This window comes from Marmota monax, unplaced genomic scaffold (assembly GCF_021218885.2).
Source record: "Marmota monax isolate L192 unplaced genomic scaffold, Marmota_monax_Labrador192_F-V1.1 WCK01_AAM20220418_F8-fsc00160, whole genome shotgun sequence".
Lineage (NCBI taxonomy): Eukaryota > Metazoa > Chordata > Mammalia > Rodentia > Sciuridae > Marmota > Marmota monax.
Genome location: NW_026694183.1, coordinates 3151567 through 3174795, shown reverse-complemented (window position 1 = coordinate 3174795; position 23229 = coordinate 3151567). Strand labels below are relative to the sequence as shown.

Genomic DNA, 23229 nt, shown 5'->3' with positions numbered 1-23229 from the left:
AAAAGAGGATACTTCCTTTATCTTAATTCCAGAGACAGTAGATGCAGATCTTGTGTTTGGAAGATTAGAAGTCTCCCTGGATTGCTGGAAGATTCTGCCACAGAAGTTGCTGCTACATTCTCCAATAGCTATTCCTCTTCTGTCTCCCATGTTTTCGTCTCTGCTACAGGGGAAAAAAAAATCCTTTGTGACTTTCATTGAGGTCCAAGGTAGTGCACAGATTTGGCTCATAACTGCTCATAACTGCCCCAGCATTTCCAGAGCCTGTGAGCAGAGGAAGAGGCTGGTTTTCACCTAGCACGATCCAACCCTAGGGTTCATCTGAGCTCAATCCCCAGTACATACTCCAAACAGAAGCTTGCTCACTCGAGGCAGTCTCCACACCATGATCTTTCTGGCAGGGGTTGGTTGCTGAGCTATGACAGTCCCTTCATCATATTCTTTGCTAGAATTAAATAGAATTCTACAATGTTGTCCCCTAGTCCCTGCAGGGTTCTTCAAAAGCATTAGATCTGGCCCTCTCTTAGAACAACCCCCAGTAGGAATTAGTCCAGGAACTCTGAAGGAGAGCTAATGAGGGCTTACTCTAGATCAACCATGAGGTCCTTCAGTCTTCTGAACACCAGGGCAGAAGTAACACCTCTGCTAGAAAAGACCAGCAGAGTGGACTCTAGAAGGAAGGGTTCCCTGTTCTCAGGGGCTGCCATGCAGAAATACTATGGATATGATGATCAGGTGGGCACTGTGGCTTCTGGAGCCATCACGAGCTTCACTGGGCATTGCCAGCCATCAGAAAAGATGTTCTGCTTGTTGTAGGTGTTCAGGCAGCTCCAGGAAGACCCTCCCCTACTTCTTTCCACCTCTGGCCAACTAGAATCTCTCTGGCCATGGGCACCACCTGCTCTGGGACCACCCCTGATTTCTCCAGAAGCTGCCAAGCCTCTGGAGACATGTCTGTCTGACTCTAGCCTGATGAGACCAGTCCCAAAAGTCTCCCTGGCTTTCAAGGCCCAGCCCCTGTCTACACTGGAGACAAGTCTGCATTAATGCCCACCCCCCCAGGCGGGAAGGCAGCCTCAGGCTTGAAGACCTTCAGGAACCTGAGTCTGGCAGGGCAAAGTTGGTAAAGTAGGCAGTGTCTCCACCAGCCAGGTAGGCAGCCCAGAAGCCAAAGGTGCCAACGGTCATGATAGTGTGGTTGCACTGAGTGAGCAGGGCCAAGTCCTTCCCTGGTGAGCCACATCACCCCGAGAGATGTCAGTGTTTTCCCAGCACCACTTCATGCCATTGCTGCTGACCACAGGGATGGGGCCTTCATGCTGTGCCCCAAACCAGTCCATAGCCTGCTGGAGGTAGGTGCAGTCACCCACCAAACCCTTTCAACACTGGGCCAGCACCTGAAGATGTCTTCATGGCAGATGACACCCATTAATGTGTGAAGCTGGGCTCCAGTGAGGTGTAGGCAGAGCTGGCCCGGAAAGTGCTGTCCCCATACTGGAGGTGGTCATGAGGGGGAATTCCCTGCATATCCATTCCTGCAGATGCTGGAAGAAAATCCAACAGCTAGGGAAACCAGAAATGTGTGGAGTAGCTCCTCCCATAACGCTCAGCTCAAGAAATTGGTGCTTCCAAGAACATTCCTCCCCATACTAAAATATTTACTAAAATATCAATATATACATATTCATCTACATATTTTCATCTACATATTTATATATTCATAAGCAAATTAGTAAATAATACTGCAGTGTCTTTGCTGTGACACAGGACACATCGAGTCTTTGTATATTTGTGGCCATTTATATAAGAGAACAAATATGTAAAGAGGTCAATATTAGTTTAGGAACTTCCTGGCATCAGAAGTAATAAAAGCAGTAGAAGAATACCAGTCACAGATTAGAAAAGGCAGCATTCTTCAATGTCTTCTCCAAGTTCATTCTTTATAGCTTGAACTGAAATGTTCTGGAATTCGAACTCATCAGATGTAGGATATAGGATTAACTCCTGAGTGCAGGTGGAGTATACATGGTTTTCCTCACCTCACAAAGTCAGATCATGGGGATCTATTCCCCTTGTGGGGTTAAAGTATTGCCATCTATCCTAGCTGGCAACCTAGTGCTGGGTTCACAAAATCTGACTATTCCAATAACTTAAGAAAACGACAAAGAAAGCACAAAAACACACAGAAGTACCTTTTCAATAATCCAGGGACAGCTCTGCAAAGTTAAGGGTCCATTGGAAAGAGAGCAAGCTACTGGAATTCTTTATTCTTATATAGGCGACACACAAGGGGAGGTTCCATGGAATATTCTATCCCAAAAAGGACAAAGGGGTAGGATTACAAAGGAACAGGTGAGTGTAGCTCAACCTCACCGGGTGACGCCTACTTCTGGAGCCAGCCTCATATCCGAGTGGAGGTAAAGCCCAAGTTACTGCGGGAGTACAATAATTGATCAGTGTCTTGGAGCATCAAGACTTAAAGGCATGTTCATCCAGAGCAGCTCCCGACAGTGAAGGAATCAGGGACCTACTCCCCTCACGGGATGGAAGATACAGGTTCTAATTCCCTTGTTGGGTGCAGGATACACTGCCTACAAAATGAAGTGTTTCTTCCATATCCCTGAGAGCTGGATCCAGGACAGCTTCCATGGGGAGAACCACCTTCCCTAATCCACACTAAAGGAGAGCTGTTGTGAAATTCCAAGTCTTTCATCCATATGTACCAATGCCATTTGCTCATCTGACGTTATAACAGATGACTCAGCTGTAACTAGGTAACAGATCACCTGAAGCTAGCTAATGCTGAAAGATATCTTTAGGATAAATACAACTAATCTACTACTATTAAATTCAAGCTATGATATTTTGATAGACTCTTTACTGAATACAAAGTGTTGATTATTACACTTTCATTAATACAAAGCCCAAATGTGAAACATACTTGATTAAATACAGAGGCTTCTGCTTATCTGTGTTTTCTCTTTTTTAAAAAAAAAATATTTTTCAAGTTGTTGATGAACTTTTAGTTTATTTATTCATTTATATTGGTGCTGAGAATTGAACTCAGTGCGTCACACATGCCAGTCAAATGCTCTACCACTAAGCCACAACCCCAACTCTTATCTGTGTTTTCTAAATGCTAAAGTGGGAACAGCTTTAAGCTGTTCATGTATATATTCATCTACATTAATATTAATACTCAAAAATAATGCAGACAGTCCCTGCAGTAATGGATTGTCCCCTTACCCATATCCTCAATGAATGAACCTCTCAAAGGAAATTACCATTTCCATATCTTGGACCCTTGTTCATTATTCTAATAATAATGGAATATTCCAATAATAATGGAATATTATTAAGTGATGAAGCCTTAAATATGTTTCCCTTCAACTAATATTCTCTTATCCCAAAGGAATGTGATCTTTTAAAAAAACCCTTAAACAAAGGTTCTGCCATTATCTAGGCCCCATAAAGGTGCACTTCCTAGGTGACCCCTTTCTACAACATATTCTCTTGGTTATTCCCATCCCTTGACAAGGAAACCTACTCCAACAATGGACTCCTCTATTGCCCCCACTCACATATAGTAGGACTCCAAAGACCCACCCAGAACATCAACAGAGACCTTCTTAAAAATGTCCTTTCATCTCCATTCTGTAAAAGTGCAAGCAGTGTGCCCCTTTCTAAAATAAACCTAAGACTGTATGCATGTATGAATATGTAACAACGAATCCCATCCATATGTACAACTATAATGGACCAATGAAAACTGAAAATAAAGTAAAATAAAAAAATACATCAATAAGGGGGTTCAGGTTATGGCTCAGTGGTAGACTAGCATGTGTGATCCTCAGCACCAAATAAAAATAAACAAATAGGGCTGGGGATGTGGCTCAAGTGGTAGCGTGCTCGCCTGGCATGCACGGGGCACTGGGTTCAATCCTCAGCACCACATAAAAATAAAATAAAGATGTTGTGTCCACTGAAAACTAAAAAATAAATATTAAAAAATTCTCACTCTATCTCTTTAAAAAAATAAATTTATTGTGTCGATGTAGAACTAAAAAAAATTTAAAATACATATAAAATAAACCGAACACTCAAGTTCTCCCATTGTCACCCAAATGTGTAAATGCACAGAAGTGCCAGCACCCCCTGCCTGCATCCACAATGGTCAAACGTCCCAGTGAAAACCATCACCTTTTACAAATGGGTTCATCCACTCCCCCACCAAAGAAATACAGGCTTTTCTACATTAAGTCCCCAGACACTAGTCAAGGACGTCCCTGCCCCAGCACATGCACTCTCCTGTCGTCCTCCCTCAAGAAATGATGTCTGCATGGGGTCTCCTTCCTGCAATGGACTCTCCTTTGAAAAAACACAGCTTGCCCTCAACTTTCAGTGACAGGACCATGCCCTGTTTGTGCCTCCAGTGTAATCTTGTCAGCCATCTCCCCTCTGCCTCCTCCACACTCACTTTCTACAACCTGGCTGCACTCTTGCCTACCAGAGGACCTGAGGCTACCTCAACCAGAGGAATTCTGAGAACTACAGGTTTATCACTCTCCAATGACAAGGGGGGACATAGGGCTCTGGGTGGTTGGGGAGGCAATGTTCACCTGGGCATCCTGATAGCGCTGGGGCAGCAGAAAGTAGGGGCGATTGCTGGGGGCCTGGATGAGGCACTGAGTCAACTAATCTAATCCCTTGGGACTGCAGGTACTATTTGGGCATCAGCTGCCACTGGGGGCACGGTAAGGTCCTGCTGCTGGGGCTGGGGTTATAGCTCAGTGGTAGAGCTCTTGCCCCTCATGCATGAGGCACTGGGTTCAATCCTCAGCACCACATAAAAATAAAGAAATAGAACAAAGACATTGTGTCCATCTACAAATTAAGGAAAAAAAAAAAGCCTTCATGTTTCAGGTCCTGCTGCTTGTGTACCTGCTGCCGCCTCCTCCGACCCTGAAGGCTCAGCTCCAACAAGCTGCACCATAAGGAAAAGTTTTCCTAACTCTCCTTAAAGGAGACACAATAGGGGCCCCTGATCCTGACCCAGGACTAGTAGAACTGCCCAGCACTGCCCCTGGGCCCGGTTCTTCTGTGGTCACCATTAGGAGGGAGGTAGGTAGGGGAGGGAGAGTCTGAGACTACAAGACCTGAGCATCCTGTCCCTCAGTGAACATGGCTGCACGCCTGCCAGGATCCCTATGGCACATGCTATTTTACCCTTGAGGTTGTCTGCTGCTTCAGGCCCCATGTAACAAAGCCTTCCTTGACCTCTACCTCTAGTCCCTTCCTTTCCCCTGTGCCCATACTGGCAGCCAACCCAGCCTAAAGCCACCTAATCCAAGGCCCGCCCCCCAAAACACAGGTTCCTCTCCCTCCTAGGCTCTGCCCACATAGGCCCTGACCCTCAAGAACCGCCTCAGCCTACTTCCCAGAGCTGTCTCCTGCCACACAGACCCACAAGCAGGTGCCACCACACCTCACCAGGCCCAACACCTCAGGCTCAGGCCTACTCAGTTCCTCAGACTCCACCCTGGCCCCGCAGACCCACCCACGGCTCTGCACAGCCCTCCAGGACATTGTCCTGGCCTGTTCCTCATCTCCTACTTCTCTCCAACTTCGATTTTCCCCTAACACTGGCCGAATCCCTGGGAATTCGCTAGGCTCTGGCGCTTCCCGCAGGCTGCTGAGCTGCCAGAACCCACCGACACCCCGCTGGGGAGCTACCACTGCTTTGGCCACCTACACATTCAGCCTCCTGCAAGGCAGCCTGGAATGCCTCCTAAAGGCCCTGACTCCATCCCGAGACACTCTGGGACACCTCCAACCACTGCCACCAGCCGGCCCACGCCCCACGCGAATTCAAGCACCACTCTGTAGGTCCTGGGAAACCAGCAGGTCCCGCCCAGCGCTCAGATGCTGCAGCCCCGCCTTCTCCCAGTCTAAGTCCCCGCCCCGGCCGGATCCTCCACCAATCACCTCACAGCTCGCTCCTCGCTTGGCCCGCCCACGCCCTCAGAGCTGCCCCAGAGCCGTGCCCACAGCCCGCGCCAATCCGGCCTTTAAGGACTGCTCCTCTTAGGCTCTGTGGGCCCTGGGGGCCCCAAACCCTGTCCAGCCCCCCAGGTCCGCGCGCTGGCTCACCGTCGCTGTCCGCGGCCCCGAAGGCCTCCTGCTCCAGGCGGCGCGCCTCCTCGCGGCCGCGCAGCTCGAATCGCCGCGCCCAGCCGGGCCGCGCCCGCCACAGCTCCTGCACCAGCAGTGGGCGCTCCGAGTCGCCCAGCACGCGCAGGTGCTCCGCCTGCCACTCGCCGCTGCCCATGCCGGCCGTGGCCGGTCGGCCCAGCGCGTCGCACAGCGCGAAGGCGTCCACGCCGCTGCCCATAGCGCTCCAGCGCTTCAGCCACCAGCTCCCGCGCTGTGAAACGCGCCGTGACCAGCACCCTCTTGTAGTTGGCACCCGACGTCAAGCCCGCGCCAAAGATCTTTAGGACTCCCGGGGGCGCAGTGGCGCAGGATGCCCGTGGGGGCTCCGGGGCCACGCCCATTACAGCTCCAGCAGCTTCACTCTGGCCCAGCGCTGCCCCCACCCCAGTCCCTGTTGTCCTAGTCCCTGAGTACTGTTAGATCTGAGAGATGTGCTTGGCGCTGTTCCCTGAAGCTCCCCACACTGCCTTCACGGCGCCCACTCGCCACAGTTCCACGTGCAGCGGGGGTAGTGGCAGTGCCTCGCTGATGCAGTTCCCAGTGTTGGAAGAAGATCTGAGAGCCACCTATGAACAGATACACAGGAGAGTCATCCAGAGGGGCAAGCAGACTCCAGAATTTGGACCGAGGAGGTGAGAAGCACAAAAAGACCCCAAGAGAAAGACACACAGCAAAGATAGAGATCCAGGGATGACCAAGATGGGTGGTGGGTAAAGGTCGAAGGAAAGAGAGTTCATTAAATAAACAAAGGCCAATCCCACAAAAGCCATTTCCAAGAGATGAGCAAGGAGGGGAGGAAGGAAGGCGAATCACAACCGGCACTGTGGCCCACCCCAGTGCCTAAGCCCACCTCTCCCCCAACTGGGCCCAAGTAAACCAGTATCTGACTTCCTGCTCTCATCACCCAGGCTCCCTTGCCCATTCAGGACTGGAACAGGAGACAGGTCTCTCAGGATCCCTGACAAGAAAGCAATGCATGGGGCTGAGCCCAAACCAGGGACAGATGGAAGGCAGTTGGGCCAGGGGCAGGTGGACCACTTTGTGGCTACTCACATGACAGAGGCAGGATGGGCCTGTGGCCCGGGGCTTGGTGGGGAGGATGGTTCCACAGGCACACAGGAGAGGGAGCTTTCCAAAGTGGATGGGGTGCTTCCACCCTCCTTCAATACACCAGATAGCCTGGCCCTAAGGGAAGGTGGATATACATCTCCAATGGGCTGGGGTTAGGGGAATGAGGCAGAGGGACATCTGGGAGATGGAGGGGCATCTGGGGAGAGGGATGGGCCCTGGACTACAGGCCCAGGAGGACTGATGGCTGCAGTGGGACCCAGGAGTCTTACCTGGATCTTACCTGTTGCAGGTCGGGCAGCACCCAGAGGGCCTGGCTCTGATGTCCTGGGTTAGTTCCTGATCCCTTTAGAAAAGCCTGTGCCTCTGACCCAGCCCCAGCACTGTGTGGGGACATTAAAAGGCAAGAGGAAACCCAACAGGAAGAGGTGGGAGGGGGTGTCCTGAGAAACCAGGCCTGGGGCAGGAGATCTAGGTAGGCCTGGCCCTGGCCTGTTTCTTGGTTCTGGAATTATATCACAGTCTGCTGTCCCCTCCACCAGACCTCAGTGGTGCCATGTTCCTCACCCTCCTCCCTGAGGCAGGAGCCCATCTCTTGATCTGTCCTCTGGGGGAGCCCAAGGTATTATTCAGTCAAGAGGATTGAGTCAAATACTTAGACAACAAGACATGTATTTAATTATTTTTCTCTTTTGAGGCCCTTGTCTTTGACGGATAAGAAGGTGAATTTTCAAAGGCTGAGCTATGAAGATTGTTTCTCTTTCGATTTTCGCCAGTAAAGCAGGCTGAGGGAAATTGAATGGGTTGAGATTTGCAAATCATGGAACCATGTTAAGTAGAAAGCAGTTGAGAGCCACTCCCCAACTCCCAGCCCCACAGAGCTGACCTATTCAAACAAGTCTCAAAGCCTGGCCCTCCTAGGTAAGCCCCCCACGCTGTAACTCCCACCAGATCTCTGGAAACCTCAGTGGCTCTGCCAACTGCTCCAGCATTGGGCAGTAAGAAGCCCCACCTCTCCCTCCAGGTTCCGCCATTCTCTGCAGTGACTCACCAAAGAATAAGGCCTAGTATCAGGAGTAGAGGTAAAGCGATGATCAGCCCAAGGTTGCGGCCTTGCTGCACACCCTTGGCCTGCTCAGGCTGTTGGTTCGTGGTCGAAGACTCCAATTCTCCTGGATTCGGGCGTACTGAGATCTCCTCAAGTGGAGCCATGTCACCTAGAAGTGGGGCCATCTCTCCCAGGAATGGGGCTGTCTCATCTTGGACTAGGGCTGCCTCATTCTGGAGTTGGGCCATCCCGGCCTGGATTGGTGAGGCAGTCTCACCCTGAGCTGCAGATGTCTCACCGTGGACTGGTGTGGCCATCTCACCTTGGAATTGGGCAGTTTCAGCCTGGCCTGGGGGAGTCATCTCACCCTGTAGTGGGGCAGTCTCCACCTGTTCTCGGGGAGTCATCTCACCCTGTCCTGGGGCCATCTCATTCTGGAGTGGTTGGCCCATTTCAATTTCGCCTGGTTCTGTCTCCTCTTCGAATGGTGCCATTTCAACCTGGTTTGGTGGAGCTGCCTCACCCTGGACCTCGGAGGCCATCTCACCTTCACCTGGAGCCATCTCACCCTGAAGTGGGGCAGTCTCCTCCTTGAGTAGTGCTGTTTCAACCTGGTTTGTCTCACCCTGGAACTGGGAGGCCGTCTCACCTTCACCTGGAGCCATCTCACCCTGCAGTGGGGCAGTCTCCACCTGGAATGGCTGGGTCGTCTCACCCTGGGCTGACTGGGTTGTCTCACCCTGGGCCGGCAGAGTTGTCTCACCCTGAAGTGGGGCTGTCTCAGCCTCAAGTGGGGCTGTCTCAGCTTCAAGTGGAGCTGTCTCAGCCTGAACTGGAGCCGTCTCAACCAGGTCTGGAGATGTCATCTCACCCTGGACAGGTGGGCCCTTCTCACCCTGGACAGGTGGACCTGTCTCACCCTGGACAGGTGAGCCTGTCTCACCCTGGACTTGAGGGGCCATCTCACCTTGGGCCAGTGACCCCATACCATCCTGGAGTGGGGCAGTCTCACCCTGTTCTGTTGAGCCCGTATCTTCCTGGAATGGGCCCATCTCACCCTGTTCTGTTGGGCCCGTCTCACCCTGGAGTGGGGCTGTCTCACTCTGGACCCCTGGGCCCGTCTCACCCTGAACCCCTGGGCCCGTCTCACCCTGGACCGTTGGGGAAGCTGGGCCTGTCCCACCAGGGACGGCTGGACTGGTCTCACCAGTGACATTTGCACCCTGTGTCCCTGACTCTGTCTCATTCCCAAAGAGGATGCTTGTTGTTGATGTCTCCTCTGTAGCATTTGGGGGCAAAACTGACAAAGGAGGGCAATGAGCTGTCCTGGCAGGAAGTGAAAGCAAGCCCTCCCCAACACCCAAACTGTCTAGAGAAACACCCTAGGGAACCTAGCCCCAGCTGACAGAATCCATAACCCAGGCAATAAGCCACACCTCCATGGCATGAAACCTCAACCCAACCTGAAGGGAAGCCTCCACAGCTGCCCTGCAACACCCTGGGCCCTGAATGCTCCACTTCTCTAACACCCAAGACTGACCTGTGACGAGAAAATGAATGATCGTGGATGGGCCAGAGGTCTCTGTACCCAGTTCACAGCGGTAGGTGCCAGTATTCTTTTGAGTTAATGAGGTAATGGTCAAGATGGGGTTCTTTCCCTTGTACAGCAAGGTCTCAGAACCATCCTCCCAAATCTACAAGCAAAATTAAGGGCATCACAGGGTCCTGGGGAATGTCAGGAATTGGGGGAATAGAGGGCTGAGGAGAACTTGGGACCTCAGTGCAGGGAGACAGGAGTGCAGAGCATCAGTGAGCAGGGATTGGGGTGCCTGGGAGTCAGCAGTGACCTCACCTAATAGGCCATGAGGATTGGGTGCAGGCCAGGACATCCAGGGGCCAAGGGCTCATACCCACCTGAGGGACTTGGGGCTTAAGGGTTAAAGGAGTTGGAAGGGCCTCACCCTTTCGAATTTGTAGTCTGTGAGTTCTTGAGCAATAAGGTGCCACTTGAATAGACAGTTCAAGGTCAGGTTTTCCTTTTCATGGACCTTCACCAGGCGCTCTGATGATGGAGCATGACTGTGAGATGCTTCCTCTGGGGTCACTGCCCTCCCCAAACAGTCTCAGCTCTATTTGGGCCAGGCCCTTCCCTGTCTCCTGTCTGCATTCTGAGCTCTTTAAACTGTCCCTCCTCTGGCCCCATCCCTCTCCCACCAACCCCTCCAGTCAGGTCCCATACTCACCCCCACAGTCCAGGGACTTCCAACAACGGTAATTTGCTATCCTACATTCTGGGCACCATAACAGACGCTGCATCATCATACCTGAAGGGGCAAGGTCAAGGCTGTATTCACCCACTAAGGTAGGTCTGAAAGAGAGGGCAAGGCAAAGGACTGAAGGGCTGGGGGCTATTGGGCCAAATCCCCTAGGAGGTCATCCCTCCAAGGTTAGTAAAGGGTCCAAACGGAATACACCTGCTACCTGCAAATCCAAGCCAGAGAAAGGTGGCTGGAGACCTAGGAACTTCTCAGATGCTGCGAATGTGCATCCAAAAAGGGGAGGGCAGGGAGGGGTGGGTATCATGGGCCATGATGAGGGTAGAAGAATAGCTTCTGCTGTCTGCACTCACCACATTTGTTGGGACAATAATCTGCCTCAGAAAGAAAAGAGAGGGAGAAAAGAATCAGACTTTTAAATGAAGAAGGGTGGGAGAGGGGCTGGGGAAGAGCTGGGTGCAGGTTCTTGTGTTCCCAGGGGAAGGGCCTGAGAAGTCCCCCCCCCCCCGCCCCCGCCAGGGGTCAACAGGAGGAGGGGACTGAGGAAGCCAAGGGCCAGGATATGGAGATGCAGGGGGCTGGAGAGACGGACTCAAGGGGTGGAAGGAGGATGAAGTGGGCCATCTTCCCTCACCATTATTTTGAAAGTCAGCAGCATACTGGGTAAATTTGGCCTTTTCCTTGTGCAACATCCGGTATAGCTCCCTCACAAATTGGTCCCCTGGGAGGAAGCAGGGTGGTGCTGAGTGCTCTCCTTGCCACAGGCAGCAGGTGCAGGATCAGACACAGTCTACCTAGGCAGGCATTTCACTACTGGGTTGTTGCTGGGGTGGGACAGACTCTTCTGGATTCAAGGGATCCTCCTTCCTCAGAGCACCGTGGACTATGGGGCTCGAGCTACCTGGAGGGCTGGCATTCCCCTTTCTGCCTTCTCAGGAAGGGGCACAGAAATCAAGTACTTCACACAGTGCCAGTCACTGGGCTAAGCAATGCACAGGTATCAATCCATCTAATCCTCCCAGGAGCTGAGGGAGGAGGGCACTGTGATGCTGTCCAGTGTAGAGCTGAGGAAACTGCCCAGTTTCTTGCTCAGGGCCACATGAGTAGGAAGTGGCAGAGCCAGAATTTGAACCTAGGAAATCCTGCATCACACCAGTAGAGAGGCATCTCTGATAGTAATGGCTGCCCTGAGAGATTCAGGACCCCCCTCCCAGCTCTTCAATGCATTAACCTTTTACATTACTGTCTGTGATGCGTTTCAGCTCCTTCAGCACACTCTGAGATGCCTTTTTCAGTGTCTTCTCATCTGTGAGTGGATATAGAACCCCATGTTCCACCTTTGCCGTCTTAGATTTTCTTTGTACAAAGTAGAATAGCCATGAGTCCGCCAAGCAAGCCTAGAACTAGTTAAGGAACCAACTGCACCCTTACTTTCAAAGAGTTGTTTTATTACATAAAATTGCTAGATAAGGGGCAGAAAAACAATATTTGCTAGCTGCCGGGATCTCTGGAATCTGCATCCCAGCCTATCCATTCCCAAGTTCGAGACTCAGCCCCTTCACCCCCCACCCCCTGTCACCTGCAATCCTGGACCCTGCCCATCTAATCCCTAGGACTGCAACTCTGTCTTGCCCTCACCTATGGTCCCCAAAAAGGTAGCATTCTTAAATTTTATCTCCTTGAATTCCTGTGCGATCACATCTACTCTCTCGATCACTTTTTTTTGATTCTTGACATCCAGGTGTCCAGGTATGTAATTCTCCTTCAAGAACCTTAATGATCCCATAACTGCCTGGTCACATGTGATACAACAGTCTGCAGGAAGCAGGCAGCTGGCCAGTGCAGCCAATGGGAGGGCAAAACATAGCCCCATTGAGCCAGAGCACTCAGTAGAGGAAAATGCAGAGAGGGTCCTCTCACCCAGGTCAAGAGCAGGTGGTGCTAAATGGAGAGAAATCAAAGCCTGTCTTAGAGATGCTCCCCAGAACCTCACATCCTCAGTCTCCCCCATGGGAAAGGAGGATGTTCAGGAAATCTCCAAATCAAGAACACGTGTCCTTCATCAAATAACTTGAGTGTGAAATTAATCCCCAATCCACAAAGCCCCAAATTGGGGGTCTTCATTGCATCCTCAGACATCAGAACACTCTCAACCGTTCCCCACATCAGGACCCAAGATCCCAATCCATGGGATCCACAGCTCCCGCCCCTGCCCAAATTAATGTGATCCTCAACTCCAAACCTTCAGTGTATCAACCCTCACATACACAAAGTCCCCAAACCCTGTTGCACCTCAAGCTGAAAAGTCCTTGTCCAGCTCAAATGAACTCTCCCGCAGGTTCTCAAAACTCCCTCAAGGCCAAAGTACACTCCAGATCCCTTACCCTGGGGACCCCACGAATGCATGCAAGACTCCCAGCCACCCTCCTGTCCCTCCTGTCCACCCTTGCCCAAGGCTAAGACCTCTTATTTTCAGGGTGCACCTTCTCAGGAAACGGAGCTCCAAAGCGCCCTAAACGCGAGGCACCCTAACTAACTAGCCCCTCTCCGACCTTGATCCTTGACTTGTGCCCTCAAACCCAGGATTCGCTCAGGATCCCATTCAGACTGTGAGGAACCCAGTGCCGCGTCCTTCTGCCTTAATATTTCCCACGACTGTAACTCGGGTTTTGTGAGGGACAGTTTGGCTGCGTGAAGTCGACAGCTTTTCCAAGGGGATATGTGTCACGGGAGGTCCCGGTTCCACCAGGAACTCCAGTCACGTCTCCTTCGGAGGGCCAAATCCGAAAAAGTACTTCCTAGGGCTATCTTTGGCCACGCCCAGAATCTGCTTCTCATTGGGCCGCAACAAAGGGAGACCCACCTACTTCTACATGACGTCACAGGGGCGTGGTTTTATCAAGACCTTTATTCCAGCATCCACCCTAGAGAAGTCCATCCTCAGGCGCTGACTTTCAGAGCCCAGGACCAGGCTTCTGGCCCTCAGCGTCCTCCCTTCCTTGTCCTGGGGACCTGGATTCCAGCTTGGTGCGGCTGACAGCCTCGATATGGGGAAGGGGCCGTTTCTAGTCTAGGACTCGTACTTCCTGAAAGCGCTAAGGTCTTTTTCTTTACTGTTACTGGCGCCTCCAGCCTTATGGGAATTGAGGTTCAATAATGATATTCTTTGCTCACTCAGATAAGGATACTTTTTGCTCACCACCTTCTCTGGGTGAGGAAACCCCAGATCACAAGAGTGTGGAAGGTATGATGGCCACAATGAGGATGATAGGATAGGTACTGAGCTCTCTGACGCTTGAGCTCTGGAAATTCTCTGTCTACATTTCTGCACGATTCGGAGCACCAGAAACACAGGAACAACTCTCACACTTTCAGCAGCCAAGAGCTGCCCGATCTGCTTAGGTAGCATATCTCAAAATATCTTGAATGTTGAACCTCTCCAAGCTCCCATCTTATCAATATCTCCAGTTTTTAAACACACACACACACACACACACACACACAACATACACACTGCCAAGACAGGTGCAGAGACAAGGGTTGAGGGTGTGCACCTTTAATTCATACCTCCCACCCTCCTTTGTCAGCTATGTTAGGAATGGTACCCTGAAACCTGAGAAGACTACAGCCTGGACTTTTTGAATGGATGTGATTAGATTTGGCTGTGTCAGAGGAACTCTTTCACCCTTCAAAAAAGAAGCAAGTGTTCCTGAAATCTGAGTCGAAAGTCTCATACTCTGGCCAGACCCTGTGCTCCTGCTTGGATTTGACATGTATTAAGGGGTCTCTGAATCTTCAGATCCTTTCATCCCAGACCTACCTGAAGCCAGATTTAGTGCTTCTGTGAGTTCAGGGACACATCATGGTTCACCATCTTTCTGCAGACTTGCTGGATTCCAGAGATCAGAACTCAGATACTCAGACACAGCTAGAGGATACTTACTTTATCTTAATCCCAGAGACAGTAGATGCAGATCTTGTGTTTGGAAGATTAGAAGTCTCCCTGGATTGCTGGAAGGTTCTGCCACAGAAGTTGCTGCTGCATCCTCCAATAGCTATTCCTCTTCTATCTCCCATGTTTTCGTCTCTGCTACAGGGAAGAAAAATCCTTTGTGACTTTCATTGGGGTCCAAGGTGGTGCACAGATTTGGCTCATAACTGCTCATAACTGCCCCAGCATTTCCAGAGCCTGTGAGCAGAGGAAGAGGCTGGTTCTCACCTAGCACGATCCAACCCTAGGGTTCATCTGAGCTCAATCCCCAGTACATACTCCAAACAGAAGCTTGCTCACTCGAGGCAGTCTCCACACCGTGATCTTTCTGGCAGGGGTTGGTTGCTGAGCTATGACAGTCCCTTCATCATATTCTTTGCTAGAATTAAATAGAATTCTGAAGTGTTGTCCCCTAGTCCCTGCAGGGTTCTTCAAAAGCATTAGATCTGGCCCTCCCTACAACCATCTCCAGTAGGAATTAGTCCAGGAACTCTGAAGGAGAGCTAATGAGGGCCTGCTCTAGATCAACCATGAGGTCCTTCAGTCTTCTGAACACCAGGGCAGAAGTAACACCTCTGCTAGAAAAGACCAGCAGAGTGGACTCTAGAAGGAAGGGTTCCCTGTTCTCAGGGGCTGCCATGCAGAAATACTATGGAAATGATGATCAGGTGGCACCATGGCTTCTGGAGCCATCACAAGCTTCACTGGGCATTGCCAGCTATCAGAAAAGATGTTCTGCTGGTTGTAGGTGTTCAGGCAGCTCCAGGAAGACCCTCCCCTACTTCTTTCCACCTCTGGCCAACTAGAATCTCTCTGGCCGTGGGCACCACCTGCTCTGGGACCACCCCTGATTTCTCCAGAAGCTGCCAAGCCTCTGGAGACATGTCTGTCTGACTCTAGCCTGATGAGACCAGTCCCAAAAGTCTCCCTGGCTTCCAAGGCCCAGCCCCTGTCTGCACTGGAGACAAGTCTGCATTAATGCCCACCCACTCAGGCAGGAAGGCAGCCTCAGGCTTGAAGACCTTCAGGAACTCTGAGTCTGGCAGGGTGAGGTTGGCAAGGTAGGCAGTGTCTCCACCAGCCAGGTAGGCAGCCCAGAAGCCAAAGGTACCAACGGTCATGATAGTGTGGTTGCACTGAGTGAGCAGGGCCAAGTCCTTCCCTGGTGAGCCACATCACCCCAAGAGATGTCAGTGTTTTCCCAGCACCACTTCATGCCATTGCTGCTGACCACAGGGATGGGGCCTTCATGCTGTGCCCCAAACCAGTCCATAGCTTGCTGGAGGTAGGCGTGGTTGCCCACCACACCCTTCCAGCACAGGGCGATCATCGCAGATAGTCCCTATTGCAGATGACACCCATGAATGTGTGATACCATGCCCCAGAAAGGCTCAGGCATGGCTGACTCCGTAAGTGGAGGTCCTCCTCCTGAAGATAGTCATCAGGGGAATTCCCTGCAGATCTAAGGTTGTGGGAAGAAAATCCAACAGCCAGGGAAACCAGAGTGGTACAGAGTACCTTCTTCCAAATCATCCAGCCCAAGGAATGAGTGCTTCCAAATTTTCCAAAGACATCCCTCCCCATGCTAAATGGACAGTCTTTCTCCCTCATTCTCATATAATGGACCTCTCCAACTTCCTCCATTTCCACATCCCTGGCCCCACTTGTTCTTTATTCCACTCCAGTGATGGAGCCTTACAGATGTTTCCCCTTCTACTAATAGTCATTTCAATATCCCAAAGGAATGAGATCTTTTAAAAGACCCCCTTAAACCAATGTTCTTCCATTAGCTAGGACTCAAGAAGGTGCATTTCCTAGGTGACCCCTTTCTACAGTGCATTCTCTTGATTATTCCCATCCCTTGACAAGGAAACCTGCTCCAACAATGGACTCCTCTATTTGCCCCCATTCACATGTAGGAGGACTCCAAAGACACGCCCACAACATCAGCAGAGGTTCTTACTATGTCCCTCCCTATAGGGGACACCTCCTAGAGATTTCCATACAGTGGCTCTTCTGGTAATCATGTTTTCAAACACCTGCCTCAAGGAGAGAGCTTCCTACTTCATCCACTCCCCAAAAAGATGCATTCCAAAGAACCCTTCTTAAAAAGGTGCTCTTGTCTCCATTCTATAGAAATGGAAGCAGTGTGTCGCCTTTCTAAAATAAACTTAAGACTGTGTGCATGAATGAATGTGTACTAGTCCCACTGATATGTACAATGCACAGATGAAAATACACTCAAGTTCCCCACTGTCACCCAAATGTGTAAATGCACACAAATGCCAGCACCCGCTGCCTGCATCCACAGTGGTCAAACGTCCCAGTGAAAACCATCACCTTTTACAAATGGGTTCATCCACTCCCCCACCAAAGAAATACAGGCTTTTCTAGATCAAGACCCCAGACACCAGTCAAGGACGTCCCTGCCCCAGCACATGCACTCTCCTGTCGCCCTCCCTCTAGAAATGATACCTGCACAGGGTCTCCTTCCTGCAATGGACTCTCCTTTGAAAAGACACAGCTTGCCCTCAACTTTCAGTGACAGGACCATGCCCTGTTGTGTCTCCAGTATAATCTTGTCAGCCATCTCCCCTCTGCCTCCTCCACACTCACCACGCTATTTCCTCCTCTGCAACCTGGCTGCGCTCTTGCCTACCAGAGGAATTCTGAGAACTACAGGTTTATCACTCTCCAAAGACAGGGGGGACATAGGGCTCTGGGTGGTTGGGGAGGCGATGCTCACCTGGGCATCTGATAGCGCTGGGGCAGTAGGTAGCAGTGTGATAGGGGCTCTCCCAGAACAAAAAAAGGCAACATGTCACACTTAGTTTTCATGCCAACTCTGCTGTAAATCTGTCGGCGCTATGTAACTCATGCATGATTTATGCATGATTCTGTTCCAGCTTTTTTGCACTGTATAGCATGAGAATACCCAATCAAAATATGTGTTCTCTTATCTGGGAGAAAAAGAGTTTGCAACAGGTATATAAGGCAACACCTCCCTGCATTTGGGGCTTGGCTTTTGGATGATAATCTGCCCTGTCTTCGCTGATACAAAATAAACCCTGCTTCCTGTCAAATGCCCCAGTGCTCTGTCTCCCCTGCAAATCAGCATTTCTTGGGGACTAGTCCGGGAATCAGAGGCAGCAATTATACTTCTGGACTGACTCTAATCTGGTCCAAACATGCACTGTGGTCTGTGAAGATGTTCCTCGTGATCTTTACTTGAGTGTTTACAGCCACGCTACCCTTCACTCCGTCTTTTCTGAGCTCAAGATAAGTGAAATTTATGCCTCCCTTTTTTCTTTCTTCTGTGTTTATTCAGAGGCCAGTTGTTCAAGGGTCCACTCAAATACACTTTTTCAAAAGGCGAGGGGAGATCTTCTCCTTTAAAAAGTCCTAAACAGGGAAAATGAACAGTGGGAATGGTGTGGATAAATCTGCCTCCATGAAGGAGGAGTGTCCAGTTGAACTTTATATTTATATATATATAATATATTATATATTATATATATTATATATATTATATATATAATATATTATATATAATATATTATATATATTATATATATAATATATTATATATAATATATATTATATATATTATATATATATATTTTTTTTTTAGTTGAAGGTGGACAAAACACCTTTATTTATTTTCATGTGGTGCTGAGGATCGAACCCAGTGCCTCGTACGTGCTAGGTAAGCACTGTACCACTAAGCTACAACCCAGACCCTCCAGATGAACTTTGAACTTCAGCATAATTTCTTCAGCATAATTGTCTCCTACATGTGGAATCATAACTGCCAAAAAGCCAGAAAATCTTTGTTTTCTGTTGATTTTATGTAAATGTGTGCACATCTGTGATTGTGTGTTTTACCAACATACGTTTGTACAACATTTACATGATTCCAAAATTGACATATTGATAAATAAGCACTCACTAAAAAAAGAAATGGGTCCAAATGCCTTTTTCTTAAAAAAAAAAAGAGAATTTTTAAATATTTTTTAGTTTTCGGCGGACACAATATCTTTGTATGTGGTGCTGAGGATCGAACCTGGGCCACATGCATGCCAGGTGAGCGCGCTACCACTTGAGCCATATCCCCAGCCCCTCCAAATGCCTTTTAGTTTATATGACTTAAACACTTATGAAAAATTCAATTTAAATTGGTTAAATGAATAAAAGGAAATATATGTCTTTCCTGACCCACCTGTTTTTCTATGTGGTAAGGCAATTAATAGAATGTTGGTCTCTATATGATGTTTAAAATATGGTCTATTGTTTCTAGGATTTTTCTTTAGCAGGAAAAATATGGCTTTTACTGTTACACTTGTCTGATATCTTGGTTGTTGTGGATAACCTGAAGTTAACATTTAAAAATAAGTTTATTAGATTGAACCTAAATGGGACTAGTCTTCTTTATAAAAGAGTTTGTTAGAGACGACATTTAATTCACAATGTTAAAATGCTAAAACATCACCTGCTAAATATTAATTCAAGTACCCTTGACTTCTTAAATTCCATAAGAAAAAGATATATATATTATTATTGTGTCCTTATAAACTGGTAAAGGGAAAAAAGAGTTTAGGATTGGTTTGTTTCTGGGTCTTCCCTAAATCATGGTTACTAAGAGTTAATACTCTAAAAGATATATTTCTGTATACAAAGAGTACAAAAAGTCTCAAATGCATTTCAATTAAAGTACTGTAAAAAGACAAACATAAGGCATTTCACATTATTAAAATAGAATAATTTGTCTAAAATCAGAAATTTCATAAGGATTGTTTCAGAGTATAATGTAAAGGGTCAGCAAGTAGGAAAGAGACATAAAAATTATAGGAATAGACTGATAATTGGTGCAACCACTATGGAAAGCAGTATGGAGAAAACTTAGAATGGAACCTCCATTTGACCCAGTCATCCCACTCCTAGATTTATATCCAAACGACTTAAAATCAGCATACTATAGTGATGCAGCCACATCAATGTTTATTGCAGCTCAATTCACAATAGGTATGGGACCAACCTAGGTGCCCTTCAATAGATAAGTGGATAAAGAAACTGTAGTGTAAAAATACAATGGAATATTACTCAGCCTTAAAGAAGAATGAAATTATGGCATTTGCTGGTAAATGAGTAGAACTGGAGAATATTATGCTAAGTGAAATAAGTCAGTCCCAAAGAACCAAATGCTGAATGTTTTCTCCAATATGTGGATGCCAATTCACAATGGGGGTGGATTGATGGAGAATAGTAATATTTTGGACTAAACAAAGGAGAGTGAAAGGAGAGGAGGGGGCATGGGGGTATAAATGATAGTAGAATAAATTGGACATTATTACCCAATGTGAATATGATTACACGACTTGTGTAACTCAACATCATGTACAATCAGGGGAATGAAAAGTTATATTCCATTTATGTATGATGTGTCAAAATGCATTATTCTGCCATGTATAACTAGAATGAATAAAAAAGGAAAAAATTATAGGTGTAGAAATATATTTTAATATCAAAATTTTTAAATGTTTCTGGATAAAAATGTGTAAATAGGTTATAGTGTGTCTAAGTAAGTTGCACAGGTTAGAGAATGAATTTCAAGAAGCTTGTGATTAACTTGGCTATAATGAGTACCATCAGTTGAAGTTACTTAAGGGTTTTTCCTAAGGTCAAATATTAAGGTACTGATATAAACTAGAATTGAATTCTCTGTTAAAATAACAAGGGTTTCTTAAGCCATTTATCTGCTCTTATTTTTCAAGATTATTGTGTCTCTTAGGTTTTATTATTTAGGGGAACTAGTTTCAAAGAAATTAAGGTTTGTACAGTCAAATCATATTTTGGGTCATTACACAAAGGGTTCTACATTTTCTTTAGAAGTTATACTTGGTTAATATAAGGATATCAATGCAGTTGTGATGTTACCGACTTCTTTGTATATTAGATGTATTCATATCTTCCAACTATACAAGTCTTTTTTAGAGAAATTTACCAAGCTGGTATTCTCCAAACTAAAGTTGTCCGTAGTGGCAGTCCCTTTCAGTCTCATGTAGAAATAACAAATTAGCTGGGGACTTATTTATGTCATTAATATTTTGTAATTGGATAAAAATAACCTGTCATCCAAAAAGTGATATGTATAAAATTTTGTTACTCTCCACACTGGGATGGAAATTTAAATGTATTTTTGGAAGGAAACAAGGAAAGCCTAATTTGTTTAAAGGTTAGCAATATGGAATATGGAAGCATTTTGCCACTTTATTACTTTTCCACACAAAAAATGGCTAATAGATCTCAAGTTTTGATTCATGTTTCAGATGATGATGTAGTAGTGTGTTATTTGTCAAGAGCCCCATCTTACCTGAGATATCTCTGCCTCTCAGCCTACTCTTTGTTAGGATGGAGCCAAAGTAGGGTAGACTTAAGCTCATTTAAAGTTGTGTTGAAAGGAAAGTTTTTTAAAATTGTAGTTGAACACATCTTTATTTTCTGTATTTTTTTATGTGGTGCTGAGGATCAAACCCAGGGTCTCGCTTGTGCGAGGCAAGTGCTCTACTGCTGAGCCCCAACCCCAGCCCCTCAAAGGATAGATTTTTGTTATGAAGATTACTGTGATCTCAAAATCACCAAGGGATAGAACACAAGTAAAGGTTTGGGAAATTATAAAAGACATGTAACATTATAAGAGAGTTTTTAAAGAAAGTAAAATTTGTAACAGGTCTCATATGTGATTGAGTTGGCATATTTTTGGTTCTTTGTGAAGGCAAACTAGACACCAAAGATATATTATTAGATATATTATAGAAATTATGTTTCTTGGTTCAAAGCTATTATACAAACTAAATGTTTTTGGTCTTGTTAATGACACTTTGTATGTTCCTATGGAACTTTATAAATTTTGCCTGTGTTTTGAAATAATATTCCTTCTAACAGGACCTGAGTTAATTCTGAAATAAGCCATTACCATGGGACAGACAAAATAATAAGGTTGGCTCTTCCAGTACTAATGCTGACCCCAATTAAATGAAAGGGATAAATAACTGTGAAGTTATAGACATTAAAGTTAAAATCTAGTACTCCCACTTCAAGACTCATGAAACTTGCCTGCTGGATGTTTAAAGCCAAAACAAAGTTAAGGAAGTTAAAGGGCTAAAGGAAAACAGCCAATAAATTTGGTTCTTGCCCTCTGAGGGCATCTATGGCCCAGGGAATAATGGGAGTTTTTCCCTAAGGGCTTTACAACTCTGGGTCACATGATCTCCTGATGGGGGTGGGGATCAAAGGGATCCTTGAGAACAGGAAGCCAACCAGTGCACATTCTGCAAAGAGGATGGTTACTGAAAAAGGAAATATCCCCAATACTTCCAAGGGAAGTCACATTTGGTCAGGAAGATGGTGATCCATCCTGGCAGATGGAACAACTGGTAGAGGAAACTGGAGGAGCTATGAGGCTTCTCACTAGTTTCCAAGAGTGAATCCCTGAGGAATCTCAGCTGACCCTTGAGAATAAATAGGAACAAGGTCAATTTAGGCCAACTTGATCTTGAATATCTGGGAGGAGATTTATAAACAAAACAGCCATTCATGGGCCAGCATTCATGACTAAGGTGGTGTAATTGATGACAGAGGAATTAAAGATCACCTGGAAGTTACACACTGCGTGGTGTCCACAGAGCTCCAGGAAGGTGGAGTGAATGAACCAAACTCTAAAGGTACTACTAGGCAAACTGTGTCAGGAAACCCAGCTGCACTGGGACCAGGTATTACTAATTGTTTGCTAAGGATTAACTACCCTGCTAGACAGACAGGGTCCTCTTCTTATGCCATTCATTTTGTGTGTGTGGAGGGGGGAGTACCAGGGACTGAATTCAGGGCACTCAACCACTGAGCCACATCCCCAGCCATGTTTTATATTTTATTTGGAGACAGGGTCTCACTGAGTTGCTTAGCACCTTGCTTTTGCTGAGGCTGGATTTGAACCCATGATCTTCCTGTCTCCTTCTCGAGCTGCTGGGATTACAGGTGTGTGCCACAGTGCCCAGCCTTATGCCATTCTTTATGAATGCCCTCCTCCCATTATAAAGGGTATACAAGATCTAAAAAGTGTGCAACTTTATTCTGATGCAGAAGATGCAGACTGTAGGCCCTACCCTGATCCCTAGACACCATTGGATTAGGGAATGGCTACCCATGAGCCGGACCACAGATGTCCACCCCTTTAAATTTGGAGATGCTGTATGGGTAAAGAAATAAAATGTCCAATCCCTAAAGCCTCTTTTGAGAGGTCCATTCACTGTAATTTTACCCACCCCTACTACAATCAAGGTGGCCAAGGTGGTCCCCTGGATTCAGCACAGCGGAGTGAAACCAGCTTTATGTAACTGGGCATGCATCCTCAGGCCACCCCCATGCAAGTTTACCTTCTAAAATAAGCAAGCTGCACCCTCAAGAGACCCCAAAGACAACATCCCTGCTTTAGTCACTCTGGAAGCTGACTAATCTGTGCACGACAGAAGCTTGAGGGATAGACCACCTGCCAGGATAAACGGACTTTTATCTCCTATATTAGTTTCTCACTGTAATGCTTGGGCACCGTCACCCCTTACCCCTCTCTGTTGTCATAG

The 23229-nt window shown here is 47.5% G+C and overlaps 1 protein-coding gene and 1 pseudogene across 5 annotated transcripts; both read right to left on the bottom strand.

The window, feature by feature from the left end:
- Window positions 1-855: 855 nt before the first annotated feature.
- Window positions 856-6391, bottom strand: LOC124107813 (galactoside alpha-(1,2)-fucosyltransferase 1-like; annotated as a pseudogene).
- On the bottom strand, window positions 4027-13391 carry LOC124107970 (uncharacterized). Of its 5 annotated transcripts, none has more exons than XM_058586076.1 (11): window positions 12244-13391; window positions 11837-11911; window positions 11240-11326; window positions 10959-10979; window positions 10573-10653; window positions 10291-10391; window positions 9870-10023; window positions 8333-9629; window positions 7267-8066; window positions 7064-7171; window positions 4027-6779 (listed from the first exon to the last, which is right to left on the bottom strand). In XM_058586076.1, exons 1-9 carry the CDS (start codon window positions 12614-12616, stop codon window positions 8024-8026), a joined length of 2232 nt encoding a protein of 743 aa, XP_058442059.1. In that variant the 5' UTR covers window positions 12617-13391; the 3' UTR covers window positions 4027-6779; window positions 7064-7171; window positions 7267-8023. The 5 variants fall into 5 exon arrangements, with proteins under 5 accessions (XP_058442059.1, XP_058442061.1, XP_058442058.1 ...); XM_058586078.1 differs by having other exon boundaries at window positions 7118-7171; XM_058586075.1 differs by having other exon boundaries at window positions 4027-7171; window positions 7267-7398; window positions 7554-8066.
- Window positions 13392-23229: the final 9838 nt, after the last annotated feature.

What these genes read in the sequence shown, in the direction of transcription:
- LOC124107970 (XM_058586074.1), bottom strand. Translation starts at nt 12,616, where the DNA reads ATGGGGGAGACTGAGGATGTGAGGTTCTGGGGAGCATCTCTAAGACAG. An exon ending in CACAGACAGTAATGTAAAAG is followed by an intron (nt 11,327 to 11,836) that starts GTTAATGCATTG and finishes GCTTCCTCCCAG; the next exon opens with GGGACCAATTTGTGAGGGAG. An exon ending in CAGACTACAAATTCGAAAGG is followed by an intron (nt 10,024 to 10,290) that starts GTGAGGCCCTTC and finishes TTTTGCTTGTAG; the next exon opens with ATTTGGGAGGATGGTTCTGA.